General features: G+C 45.8%; 2 protein-coding genes across 8 annotated transcripts in view; one reads left to right on the forward strand and one right to left on the reverse strand.

Annotated features, from left to right (window-relative positions):
• Nucleotides 1-9526, forward strand: part of KIF24 (kinesin family member 24) — a 29397-nt gene extending 19871 nt beyond the window's left edge. For 3 of the 4 annotated variants that reach the window (XM_010395047.4, XM_019283410.3, XM_039566970.1), the window contains 3 exons: nucleotides 868-3249; nucleotides 4149-4242; nucleotides 6454-8882. In XM_010395047.4, coding sequence (XP_010393349.2) covers nucleotides 868-3249; nucleotides 4149-4242; nucleotides 6454-6594 — 2617 coding nt within the window. In that variant the 3' untranslated portion in view covers nucleotides 6595-8882. Of the gene's footprint in view, nucleotides 1-867; nucleotides 3250-4148; nucleotides 4243-6453; nucleotides 8883-8933 lie in introns of those variants that run through there. The other variant, XM_039566971.1, reaches the window with a different exon arrangement.
• Nucleotides 9527-10624: 1098 nt separating this feature from the next.
• The window catches only part of UBAP1 (ubiquitin associated protein 1), a 33800-nt gene continuing 31397 nt past the window's right edge, over nucleotides 10625-13027 (reverse strand). For all 4 annotated transcript variants that reach the window (XM_039566974.1, XM_039566973.1, XM_039566972.1 and 1 more), the window contains one exon: nucleotides 10625-12782. In XM_039566974.1, coding sequence (XP_039422908.1) covers nucleotides 12642-12782 — 141 coding nt within the window. In that variant the 3' untranslated portion in view covers nucleotides 10625-12641. The remainder of the gene's footprint in view (nucleotides 12783-13027) is intronic.

The raw sequence follows: 13027 nt of genomic DNA on the forward strand, positions 1-13027 counted from the left end.
ATGTGCTGTTTGCTGTAACATCTTATTTTGGTTGTATTGAAAATGTCATTTTAGGCAAGAAACAGAATCTTCACAATGCAAATAAAAACGTTACCCATTCCAACTCCTATATTTTGTCTTAAAATTTTTTGGGTCTTGTGAGTACTTTCTGGTGATTGCTTTCAGTGGTGAAAATATCACTGTGTGCCCTGTAACTGCAGGATTACTGACCTTAGCAATCAAAAGTTTTGGTTTAGTTTTGTATTGTGATATTACTTAGAATGTGTGCAACTCCTTCACCCTCCCTCCTACAGAGCAGGAGGTAAATTACAGGCTATGCAATACTGGTGTTAGAAGGATAAGAAATAACTTAAGGGGCAAGAAGAGCAAAGGGAACAGCTGAAGGTCAGGGTGGTAGGGGAAAGGGTGATACCAGTTAATCAGCTCTTCATAGTTGCACTGTGAGTCTGATCCAGGAGCAGTGCAGCCCTGTGCACATCACCTGAGCTAAGGAACCCCACTGCAACTACTCCAAAACTCCTACTTTGTGCCTTGTGGGACTCTGTGATGTGCTGTGGAGAGTACCAGCTTGTTCTGCTGCATTATAATGTGTGGAAATGCCACCCCCTTGCACTGAAACTGAGGCCATTTCCACTCACTTGGCCTGTTATGGACTGCTCAAGGAAGCACTTAAAAAGACTGCTATAGATTTTTCTAGAAGTCCAGGCATTTTGGCAGAAGGATACCTGTGAAGATCACTAACAGAAAACAAACCATGATGTCAAATTCAATATTAAGTCTTAGTATGTGAAAGCATTGATTTTTTCTGAAGATGCTGTTATTTATCTGAAAGCATGACATCTTCTAAGTCCAGCCTCTTTTTTACAGGGTCAAAGAGCTGAAGAAAGGGATTAAATGTTCTACCCCTGTCACAAGCAGGCGTCGCAGAGCTGGAAATATATCTCCAAAACGTGTCCAAAGCACTCTCTGTTTGCCACCTGGAGAAAAGAGCTCTCCGAAGAAAGTGAAGCTAGGCCTACAGCATCCCTCAGGTGCTACAAAACCAAAGGCATATCGTGCAGCACTCCAGCCACCCGGTGTCCCTCTTACCTCTACCCCCAAGGGAATGGGCAAAGGACATGCCCACAAAGGAAATACCAGCTCTCCCTGCTTCCACCACACCACCCCCGTTAAGGGAGTTCTACAGATAACACAGCCCCTGAAGAAGAAAAATGATGATCTATCCCCCCACTCTGAAAAGAGCCCATCAGTGAAGGATTTCATTACCACAGCAGAAACAAAAGAGAGTGGCCAGCAAGACAAGAATTTGCAAAACAGAACACCTGTCCAGTGCCTAAAAGTCCAGACAGTGCAACCTGTTCAGAAACAGCTTGTTCCTAGAGATGATAATTTCTTTGAAGATGAAAATCTGCCCTCTGACAGCAGACAGGAATGGGGAAATACTTTTGCTAAACAGTCTGTTGAACTCTGGTCACATCTGCCTCCATTTCAGAAGGAAAGGGAAGAGCATTTACGTCTTTATCACCAGCAGTTTCAGCAGCCCCCTATTCTACAGCAAAAATTGAACTGTCAACCCCTTGAGAGGTTTTTAGTGCAGTACCAGCCTGAGGAGATTCAAGTGAAGCAGGAGCTGAGCCTTACTCCAATTGAAGTGCAGAGCAAAGAGGGGATGCAGCTGGAAGATCTGGATGACAGTGATTTCAGTGAAGATTCTTTCTCACCTGTCTGTACTCAAAAGAGCATGAAAAGAAGAAACACCAACAAATGCAGTCAATATTCATTTTTCCTTCATGAAAGAGAACAAGGAACCGAAGAAGAGCAAAAAGGCCAAAAGCGACAGGATTTATTTTTAAAATATGCAATACCCATGCAAGATCATGAACTAGATGACAGCTGGGATTGTAGTGAGGGCAGCCCAGAGGCAGAGGAATCCATTAAAAATGCAGGCTGCAGCAATATTACTGCAGACTGGAGCTATGACTTAGCTGTTGAATCCTCTCCAAGCAATACTGCAGAAAAACCTTACTGCCTGCAGGAAGAACCTGCTTGCAGCTGGAGAAATGGCAAAGATTTCCTAGCTGATCACAAAGAGTACAAGTCCAAACACAGACGTCTTGTTTACTCCAATGAAGCCACCTTAACTCCTGAAAAGGATGCTTCAAACCCATATGTATCTCTTGTATTGAAATCAGAAACTCCAGAATGTAAAGAGATTGATCTCCAGCACGAGGAGAAGGAAGAATCCACTTTGGACAAGCAGCCTGCTCTTGCAGGAGGTGTAAAATGGAAAGCTCGAAAAAATGGAGTTAGCCACTGTGTATCTTCCAGTTGTTCCTCAGAATTCCCTTCCGAGCTCATGGCCCCTCTCAGGGTGTCCCTTCTTGATGGTGAGGACAGAACTGAAACAGAGAAAGTGTCTTCCAACCAAGAGAAGCCCCCCTGCGAGAAGCAGGTGCCAGACAGTGACACCCAGAGCAGGTTTGAGGACGAGGGCTGGCAGTGCACCAGGAGCAGAGCTCTGACCGACAGCATGCTGGAGCTGGGGGAGCAGACCCGCCACGGGGGAAGGCACTGCGCCCTGCTGGGCTCCTCTCAAGCCGGGCACAAGTGGCTCCCACCCACCTGCGGCCGTGTGAAGCCGTGCTGCTGCCGCCTGGGATCGGATTCATCCAAGCAGGGAGTCCGGCGCAGTTTGTTTGTTGGACATGACCCGACAGAAACATCCGCAGCTGGATCTGCAGGCCCCAGGGCAGAGAGAGAGGGCGGGGGACTTTGCAGTGACTCCCCCTGCAAAGAACGCGCAGGTGGCAGATGGTGTGGTGCTGAAGTTAATCAGCATAACAATGCTGGTAATTCAGGAAAGTCTAACTCAAGTCGAGGGCCGGGTCCTGAGCGCATGGCTGAGGAAACAAATTCGGAAATACCTGAAAAGAGCTATGCAGCCCAGTCCCCCTCTCAGGAGAGCAGCCTGCTGCTGCAGCCCAAGCCAGGATTGAGGAATGAGGACCTCAGCTATTCTGAAGACCCTGCCAAGTCATCATTTGGCAATGAGGAAACAGGATTGCTAAAAACCAAGTTAATCCAGAGTATTTTTACACAAGAGACTTTTGCTGCAGATGCAGGATTTGCAACCAAAGATAATGAGCCAATAGCAAATGCAAAGAGCCCCTCACACATGTCCAGCAGCAGCTCTCCAAGTGCTGTGTTAGAGATGGGGAAATGGCAGAGGGAAGCCCTAGAAAAGGCACAGTAAGTCTTGCTCATGAAGTTTGTAGAGAAGCTTAGAAATTCTGGAGATGTGATACATTTACCTTTATTTGTATGTCAAACAAATATGTACTTCAAAAACCAATGGTTAATAATTCTATTAAAAATTATTTTATAAGATTAATCATAATTTATAGTAATTATAAATATATGGTTGCTTGTTTAGTGATATTTTAAAATCTCACAGGAAGCTCTATCAGAGTTTCTAGAATAATACTAGGGGAATAAATATTATAATACAAACTGCAGTTCTCAGTAATTAATTGGCTTCCTATAAGCTGTAAAGCACCTAAAATATATCAAAACCTCCCATCAAGAGTCAGGTCATAGGTCCATCAATGACAAGAAAAGCTCCTAGAGCAGCTGGGCAGTCACTGAAGATGTAGGTATAAAGCTTCTGAGTGAGCTGCCACTGTCAGCTCCCAGGGGACTGAACTGCATTCACTTGACTGAAAATACATTGTTGATCAGTGAAACCTGCTCAGAGGAATCAGCGGCAGCACTGCATTCCTGCTCAGCCTGTTTCTCACTGAAATTACTTACAGACTCACGGTTGTAAGCCGTTTCAGCAATTAGTTAGACGATTGTTGTGCTCCTTGATTCTCCTACAGTGAAAAGCAGTTGTGTGCTGCCTGTGCTAACAAAGGGCTGTGGTCACTCCTTTGTGAGCAGCTCTCAGTCACGCAGGTCATTCTGAACCCCAAACCCATGCAGTCCACTGCACTTCAAGAAGTGTACCTTTCCTGAGTGCCAGGGACACAGGACAGCAAGGCTTCCTCTGGGGTATTCCTCTTTCTTGAAGGTTTATTGAGGCCAGCTGTGATTATAAGCAGCGATTATGTTACAGGCTGTGTAACCAGTGTGTGTTTTTTGTTAACCAGGCAGGCTGTAATTCGTGCCCATCGGCAGCAGCTGAATGAAATGGCTTGCTTGTGCTTCAAGGAGGAGTGCTTGATAAATCAGATGTCAGCAATGGTAAGTGTTTCAGATGGTGGTTTTGGTTGAACCTGCATAAATTAATCTTAGAGATTATTGACTTGAATTGGTGATGTGGTGTTTCTTGTCAGTTCAACTTCTTGTTCTCCAAGGCCTGTCTGAGTCCTGGGAGAGGCCTCTCAATTTCAGTGCCTGTTGTGCTTTTGCCAGTCTCCACTCTGACATGTCCTTGGGGAGCAGGAGACAAACAGGCCAGCCCTGAAGCCCTTGTCTCTGATAAGAGAACGTTCACTTATCTCACATCATGGGGCAGACTGTACTAGACAGGCTGTCTGTCCCTCTGATGTTTTAGTTCTTGCAGGCTGGGACAAGTAAGGCAATACCACAGAACGAGCACACCCCTAGAGCAGGACACTGGTGGCATTTGGCTCTTCCTTCTGGGAGCCTCTTTGCCTACCACACTGCAGGTGTGCCAACAACCCTGGCCCCGCTCACTCCAGTGCTCTGATCACTGTGGCTTGTGCCCCACACGCTCTTGGCTTTGGTGACTCAAGTGTTTCTTGGCTTGTCTTTGCCTCAGGTGACAGTGGTGTACCCTAGACCTAAAAACTGACACCTCCATGGCCCCACTGCTAGCCAGGCAATCCCAGTTCTCTGTTTCTCCTGCATCCCAACAGATGCATGTCACAGCTGTGTGAAAATCCAGACTACGAACATTTTCCAGTGAGAACTCCTGCCTTCCCAGTTCCCTCACCTTCTCAGTAAAGCCAAGCTTCATTATTGCATTGCATTATCAAACCATTTCAATTTCTATCACAGTTCAGGTCTGAAGTACAGGGACACTTTCCTCAGGGACTTCGGAGTGGGGCCACCATGTGGCTTACTCACTGGGATTTCAAGCTGCACATATTACAGTTCACAAAGCAGCACAGGAGACATAAACTGTATTAGTTTTGTGGCAGACAATGCAGTGAAACAAAGCTATCAAAGAAGATGAAAATCAGACAAGATGAAAATCTTCTTAATTTTTTTTTTAATCTTTTGAGATTGTTCCTCATAAGTCTGTTGGTCACTGGACACCAGTTCTCCCTCCCCCATTTATTTGCCTCTTGCAGCAAGCAGTTATTTTCTGGCCAGCAGAATTCTGACAAGCTTGCCAGGCCTCCCAGCAGTGTGTGAATAACATACCCTGTAGTTTTATTTCACAGCATGACCTTTTTGGGTTATGAAATGTGCTTGGGCTTCATGCATCAGCTTCTCTCCTTCCATTTTCAGATGGTTTCAACTTCTCCAGCCATGAAATTTTGGCCGCAGGAGAAACTCCTGCCAAGACCAGCCACACACTAAACAAAGCAATACTAAAAGTGCTTAAGAAAAATATGCCACAGCAGCTGGGCTAGTCTTCATCACTGTCCTGATTTCCCCACAGGACAGAGATACAGTGCAGGAGATACAGCTGGAGCACTGCCAAATAAGCTTTTGCATGATTGATTTTCATGCACAGCAGCTGAATTCCCCAGTCCCGGGGATGCTGACACCTCCCAGCTTCTCAGGCACAGACCTGTGAACAAAGGCACCAAACTGCTCTCAGTTGGAGAGCAGAGCACGTCCAAGTGTTCCCTTATTAATACAAACCCTACTTAAAAATGGATTAAAACTCCATACCACTTTTAATCACAGTTCCATACTGTTTTTTATCCATGTGACTATGGAAGGTGGATCGCCCCTGGGCTGAGGCTGGGCATAGTGCTGGTATTACTCATGGCACCTGCAGCCATGGCCCCATGACCTGATGGGAAATAAATCTCTGCATCTCTCAAGATTGGGCTATTATTTCTGATCCATAGTGGCCCAACTCACTATTTATTTTCATAATTGATAAATTCAACACTAGAGGTGTCAGGAACAGAGTTCAGTACATGGTAAAGCTGGGTGACCAGTCCCTGTACCAAACCTTTGAAAAGCTAACCAGTGTAGAAGAGTGACAACAGCTGCTTTATATATTTTTATTTTTAAACCACTATATGAGCTGTAATTTCACTCACAGATAAAACTACCAGAGTCAATGAACTTTGGTATTTAGAGGCACTGACCTTTGTCTGTGAGGGCTGTGACTTTAACAAGGAAATGCTGATTTAATCTACTAGACTGCAAAATGCTTTTATGTTCTGCTACAGTGTAAAAAATATGCTGATTTTCTCCAACCTGCTGATACTGTTCCCTAAGCTTTCCTTGTGCCTTCCTCACCAGGATTTTCAGAATTTCATGACCATGCTGGATGAAATCTTGGTGCTGAAGTCAAAGTGTGTCCAAACGATGCGAGCCCAGCTTCAGCTCTGTTTAGCCTCCCCTGGCACTGACACATCACTGCAAACACCTCCACCTGTTTAGACCTTCTTTGCTTCCACATGCACTGGAGCAGCTATGGAAAACACCAGCCAGCACTTTGCTACACTTGGTGCTGCCGAGTGTGGGTGGTAGGGGATAGCTTTTGGTTTGATGTTTGTGATTAGTGTGCATTTTATATAAGGATGGAGAGAATTCTGAGTAAATAAGAATGACTAATTGGCACCATAAGCTTTGTGTTTCATTAATACCAGTAAACCACATTCTGAACAGTAACAATTCAGCAGCTTTTAAAAATCTCACCAAGCTGCAGGCAAATCGTGTTCATGTATCATAGCAGCTTCTCACATGTTAGAGGCAATTTTGTGTTGCCAAGTAAGGGAAACAACTTTGAAGCCAGATACAGGTCTGAACAGAAATGCTTAAAAGCTACCCAGAAGAGTGTTTGCAAACAGAAGCCAGGAAAGAGAGAGGAGCCAAGGGTTGTTACACTAACATGACTGGACCTTAAGTAACTGGAAGTCAAGGCAGGGCATGAAATGCTGTCAATTTCAGAAGGTAGCCTATTGTTGAATTAGTGCTTGGGATCAACCCTCCAGACCTGAAGGAGGTGGCTCTAAGTTATGGGTAAGGAGTGGTTTAGCAGGAATTTTGTACCAAAGATTGATCTGGTATGTTAATAAGCATGTGGGTTTCATGCTGCTGCCCATGAGGAAGAGACCAGCAGCTGCACCTACTGCACACCACTTCTGATGCCTGCACTGTGTGGAGCTGAACGGATTTCTCACATGAAAAGGGGGTCTGTTTGGAGGCACTGGGCATCCAGAAGCTGCTGATAGCACTGTTATGTGAAACTGGTATTTGAATGAAGAGCTATGGAGCCATCAGCTTTAGCCCTGCAGAAGCCCTGGTGCTGCATGCATTGCATCTGAACCACAAAGCCAGTCCACTTGCTGAAGGCACAAGTAACCTTGAGACATGCTCGCTGACAATGTGCTGTGTGAACGCTCCCACTCCAAAATGAGGGCTGTCACAGCACATTCATCCACGTCTCCTCAGTAATGCCCGTGGTAGCTCATTCAAAGCCTGCTCAGTAGCCAGAAATGCCAAGGGTAATGGAACACTGCTGTCTGACCAGCTGTGGGTTTTGCTGCCTGCCTGCACAGCCTCCTTGAGGAGCCCAGGCTGGGCTGAGCAGCAGGACAGTAATCACAGTGACACTCTGGGATGCATATTTGGTGCAAATACTCCCAGGAATGTCACCCAGAATAGGCCTGGGGAACAGAAGCAAATCCCACATCACTGCCCTGAGTGTTGGGCTGATTTTAGCTCTGTTTAGTTTCCGTCTTGCAACCAAGACTGGATTTCTCTGTGGAGTTCCTCTGGGGTCTAAGGTTATGGCTCTCAAAACAGTTCCTGTGTCCTGATTACAGGCAGCAAGCAGCATGTCACACCTGAACCTGGGTCTCACAGCCACTGTTCAGAAGCCTCCCTCACTCACCCAGAGAAATGAGGCATCCAGGAGCAGACTCTTGATATTTCTGCATGGCACAGAGCAGTGGTGTCCGATAGCCACTGGAGAGCTGTAAAGCAGTGGGGGGGTATCAGCAATCTGCTAAAACCACGGAGGGAAGAGCAAGTGTTTAAAGCCAGCAACCCCCTCCACTTGCTGGGGCCAGGGAGAGCTTTCCCATGACTAAGGTGAGGGGAATACAAGGCAGCTGGGTAGTCCTTGTCCCTTCTGATAGCATCGATTGGATGTAGGACTTAGTTTCCCCAGCATGTTCTCAGCAAGCATGCAGCAAACACTGCTGTCAGGGAGCAGTTGAGGAGTTTTGCAAGTCTGTTTGGAACCACGGAAAAGGTCAGACTGTAGGATGTGTGCACAGGTCACAGGAAAATGTGATGCCCAGTCAGAAACTGTGAGGGAGGAAAATTTTCCCTCCACATACTCTGACATTTGGGAGATGAGTATTGGTTGATTGCACTTTCAGGTTTTTAAAAAGCAGCTCAGCCAAGTATGTTCACAGGCATTTCGAGTGTCTTACACAAGCTGAACATTCCTAAGCAACACACAAGAATCAGTGCCATGTCCTAACATCTGCAGGGGCAGTTGTGACAAGACAGATGAGTGACCAAAAATTTCTGTGAGCAGAGGAGATGTGAGTTAAGTCAGCTGCCAGATTTGACCCACCTGTGAATCCCATCTGATCTATTGTGAAAAAAGCAAGTCTGTCTGGTAGATCTGAGCCCCAGCACCAATTCCCAGAGCAGGAACTGTTTGCTCCCTTGAGGAACAGCCAGGGACAGAGAGAAACAACAAATAATCAAAACAACACCACGCAGTTTTCCGAGGTCTGATACAATCTTTTTTTTTTAAACAGGTTACCCAGCCAATCCACATGACTATACCATCTTAAATGTAACATTTTATTATGTCTGTTCTCCAAATTTTATTTTCTCCACTGAAGGTGAGACTTGACTAAAATAAAAAAAATAAAGCACCTGGCTGTGAAAACCAGCCCATCCTTGGCAATAACATGGACATGCTTGAAGTGCTGCACTCCATGAAGATACCAACAATGGGTTCCTCACATGCAACAGAAACTATCAAGCTGTTGTCAGAAATAGTAATATTTTTCTCTCCCCTTTGAGGGTTATTACCTAGTTGCTGATTTAATTCCTCTGTGAAAATGTGCTAAATGAACATTTTAAGTGTCATCCCCTTCCTACTGTTTGGTAGGAACAACTGCTACAAAGGCTTTCATTTCAACTTGAGGAATACGTGTGAAAGTGTCATAAAAGCAATCTAAGAGATTTAGAGAGCTTGGCCATGTACAATCAAATAAACACAGAACTAAAATGGATTCACTTTTGTATTTGGATGCAACAATGACTATTAATACTTAATAGTAGAGGCTTGATACTTTATTTCAATAGTTAACACAATTAAAAATAAAATCTATTTACTACAGAACTCTGGTAAAAATCATTTTAGGTGACCATGATCAAAATGCCCATTTGATTGACTGCAAAAGATTAAGTGGGGCTTGAAATCAGTACAAGCTCCCCTTCTCACAGGGCCTGTTGGAGTGTTTCAGAAGCCTGGAGCCAGGGCCAGAACGACCCTCCCTGGCCTGGAGAGCAGCCACAGAAAGCTCTTGACACGGGCTCTGTGCTCCAGCAGATCTGGGACAGGAGCCACGAGACCGGGCAAGAAAAGCCCTGGAGCACGGGGGCAGCTGCCACTCCCAGTGGCCGACTGCAGGATCGAGAGCCCTCGGCTGCCGTGGGGGTGAGGGATGGCTCTGCAGCACCAGAGCCATTTCCAGGTTGCTGCTATCCAGAACCAGGAGGAGACAGGCAGCTCAGAGATGCTTTGGCTGAAAGCACAACCGCCAGTTTACGCTCTACCTCGACACTTCTCACCAGCATTGCCACCCAGGCACACAGACCTCAGACAGAAGCTCTGACAAAGGTACAGCAGGGACATAAATCAATGGGACCTGAGAGCCTAAGGAAAATTTCCAAGGTCACAAGTGTGACCAGTGGTGCAGCCAGTCCTGTCACCAGCCAGCAGCAGAGCAGAGCCCAGCCTTGCTCAAGGCTCAAGCCAGCAGCAGGACCGCCTCACTCCCCCAATGAACTGTGCCTGCACAGAACAGTACCAGATTAACAAAGGCTGCACAGCACCCTGAACACTGAACTCTCTTCACATTGTGTCTCTTGTTACACACTAATTCCACAATGCCTCACCTCTGAGCCACCCCCTAGTCCCCTCACCCTGTGGTCTTCTCTGACATGCCACCCCAGGAATACACTTCATCCCTTCAGCCACCCAGGGATTTAACTCCAGAAATGTCACTGCCAAACCAAGAGCAGTGGCACCAGGGGAGACCCGGGTGAACATGGTGGGCATGGCTCCCTGGTATAAGACCATGCAACTTCCAGGTGCCACTTCCCATCTTTACCTCCCTACTCTCACCCTCACAAGAGTTCCAAAAGCAGAGTGGTTAGTCTATGGGGTTAAGAGCCAGACCTTGCAGGGGAACTGTGAAAAAACAACGCACACTAATACAATCAGAGAATATTTTATTCAGAGGTTCAGTCTAAATAGTTGTTTCTTTGCTGGCAAAGACTTCTTGCCCCTTCAGGACTGTCTGGTACCAGACAGGGACTCACTGGGGTAGCAATTCTGAGAAAACCAGAACAAAACACACAAGTGAATGCTCACAGCAGTGATGGTAAAGCAGTTTGAATTTTGTTTTCAAGGTTTTCCAATTAATCAGGAACCCCATTTCCTCACTTCATGTCACATTTCTCACTGGGGAAGGAAGAAAAGCTGGGCAGCACCTGCACTCACAGGCAGCAACTGCTGCCCCCTCAGCTGCTGAATGTCCTTCTTAAACAAGCTTTAATTCAGCTCCACCAGTAGAAACTGGTGAAGTTCAACACCATGGAGTAGGTGCAAGGCAACCTGCCCTGCTCCTCCTCATCATCTCCACCTCTCCTAGATACTTGCCAGCAGATTCCTCCCCTGCATCATTTTAAGTAAAGACACGTAATTAACACAGTTGGGTACCCCAAAAAGAATTCCAGGAGTGCACACTGGGCCCAAATTACATGTTTTGGTCATAGAAAGTTAACAACACAGTGGAGACAAATGCCATCTCCTTCAAAGTCCTGATGAGCTGAAACCTCCTACTGAAAAACCTACTCTGATGCAATTAGCTGAGCTCTTTTCCCCTCCAGAAGTTCAACACTGCAGCTCTGGGCTCTAATGTGAGTTCAGATCCCTAGGCTGGGGTTCTGCCACAGAACAAAAGTAAGCTGCAGACAAGCGCAGCACCTTCCACTACTGCAGCTGCAGCCCAGAGACCTCTGGTTGTTCTGCCCAACAGTGTTCACATGTGCCCACAGGAGCTGGTGGCACCTGGGCAGGCAGGATCCAGCCAGTTCCTTGTCTGCTGAAGCCAAAGAACATGAGAGATGGGAACCATGACACTGGGAGTTATATCTGAGGGTTTTATTAGTTGTTCTTCTGCAGAATCAAAATATTTAGCAAATTAGAGATTCCTCCAGACTGTTGATATTTCATGTAATTAGAACTCGATCAATGTATAATGTAATACTTTGAACTAGCAAAAACAACTCCAAACCTGATTTGTAGTACTAGATGTTATTATTATGTAATTCTATAGCAGTGTGAAAAATGGAACTAATGCAGTGAGTATATTTGTTTTAAAGAAAGTGCTTGAAAGAAACCTCCTGCATCACACTGTGTACTATTTAGAACAAAAAGATAACTGACATTCTAGCAGGGCATTGTCTTAAATATCCTACAAGCCTGGGGGATTAAGAATACTAAGCCCCAGCTCTCTGCCTTCAGGTTCAAGAACGAACACAAGTTGTAGATCCAGGTTGAGTTCACAGCTTACCTGCTTCAAGCGAGCTTACACACCACTCAGTATTGGACACTCGTGTCTGGCAGAAGTGTTGGATGCATGGGTAAAAAACAAAAACCAAGAGGACAAAACAAGATTCTCTCTTTATGCATAGTGACAGTTTCTGAACCAGTGTTTTACTAAGTTACAGACTAACTTTCAACCAAAAAATAAAACTCCATTGCACTAAAGGTCAAATTTAACCAGGTAATCTGGACTGTGACACAGTCAAGTAATTCAGTACAAGCAGACAAGACACCATGAAAGCAGCTTCAAAGAACCAAAGCATCCTCGTTTCAGAACCAACTTAATATTCTTCTGTCCAACTCCAGTGCAACAATGAGGGGGGAACCATTCCATCTCTACCTATGTACAATTCCAGTAGAGGCTGGGCAGTCTGAACTCTCCATGGCCAAGCTGGAAAAAGGAAACTTAGGAAAGGACACTTTAAAATTTAATTTAAGAATGAAAGTTGACCCTCAGTGGAAAGAGAAATGCTGGAGTGATGTATGTGGGCGGGCTTGCTCAGTCTCTCTCCCTTGTATGCAAAAAGCTGGACTCCTTCCCGCTGAGAGCAAGTCACACTGGATGTGAAGGTGGCAGGGCTGGTCCTGCTCCATTGCACGCCAAGAATCCGGGAATGTATCTTCAGCTGGCTCCTGCACGGGCCATTAGATCTTCCAAAGCGTTGTGTTGGTCATTGTTATGTAATAATAAGACCTCCTTAATGTCTTTTAGTTCAAAGCCCATTTCTTTAAATTGACTCATTAGTTGGAGAAGTTCTGTGATCTGAAAGACAGACAGCCTGTTATTTGCAAGAGAAAAGTGGATGGACCAGTGCTTGGTGAAGGTTTAGCACAGAGCCTGTCTTCAGCACCTGAACGTGCCATGGTTGTGGATTTCTCCTCCCCAAGCAAAGCCCGTTCCAGCTCTGTTGGGAGAAAGTCTGCTCGCACCAGAGCCACCAGAACTCTGGGCACAGCAGCCCACAGGGCCTCACCTTCAGTCCCCTCTGTTTGCCATCCTTCATTTCA

The sequence above is a fragment of the Corvus cornix genome, chromosome Z (assembly GCF_000738735.6).
Source record: "Corvus cornix cornix isolate S_Up_H32 chromosome Z, ASM73873v5, whole genome shotgun sequence".
NCBI classification, from domain to species: Eukaryota; Metazoa; Chordata; class Aves; order Passeriformes; family Corvidae; genus Corvus; species Corvus cornix.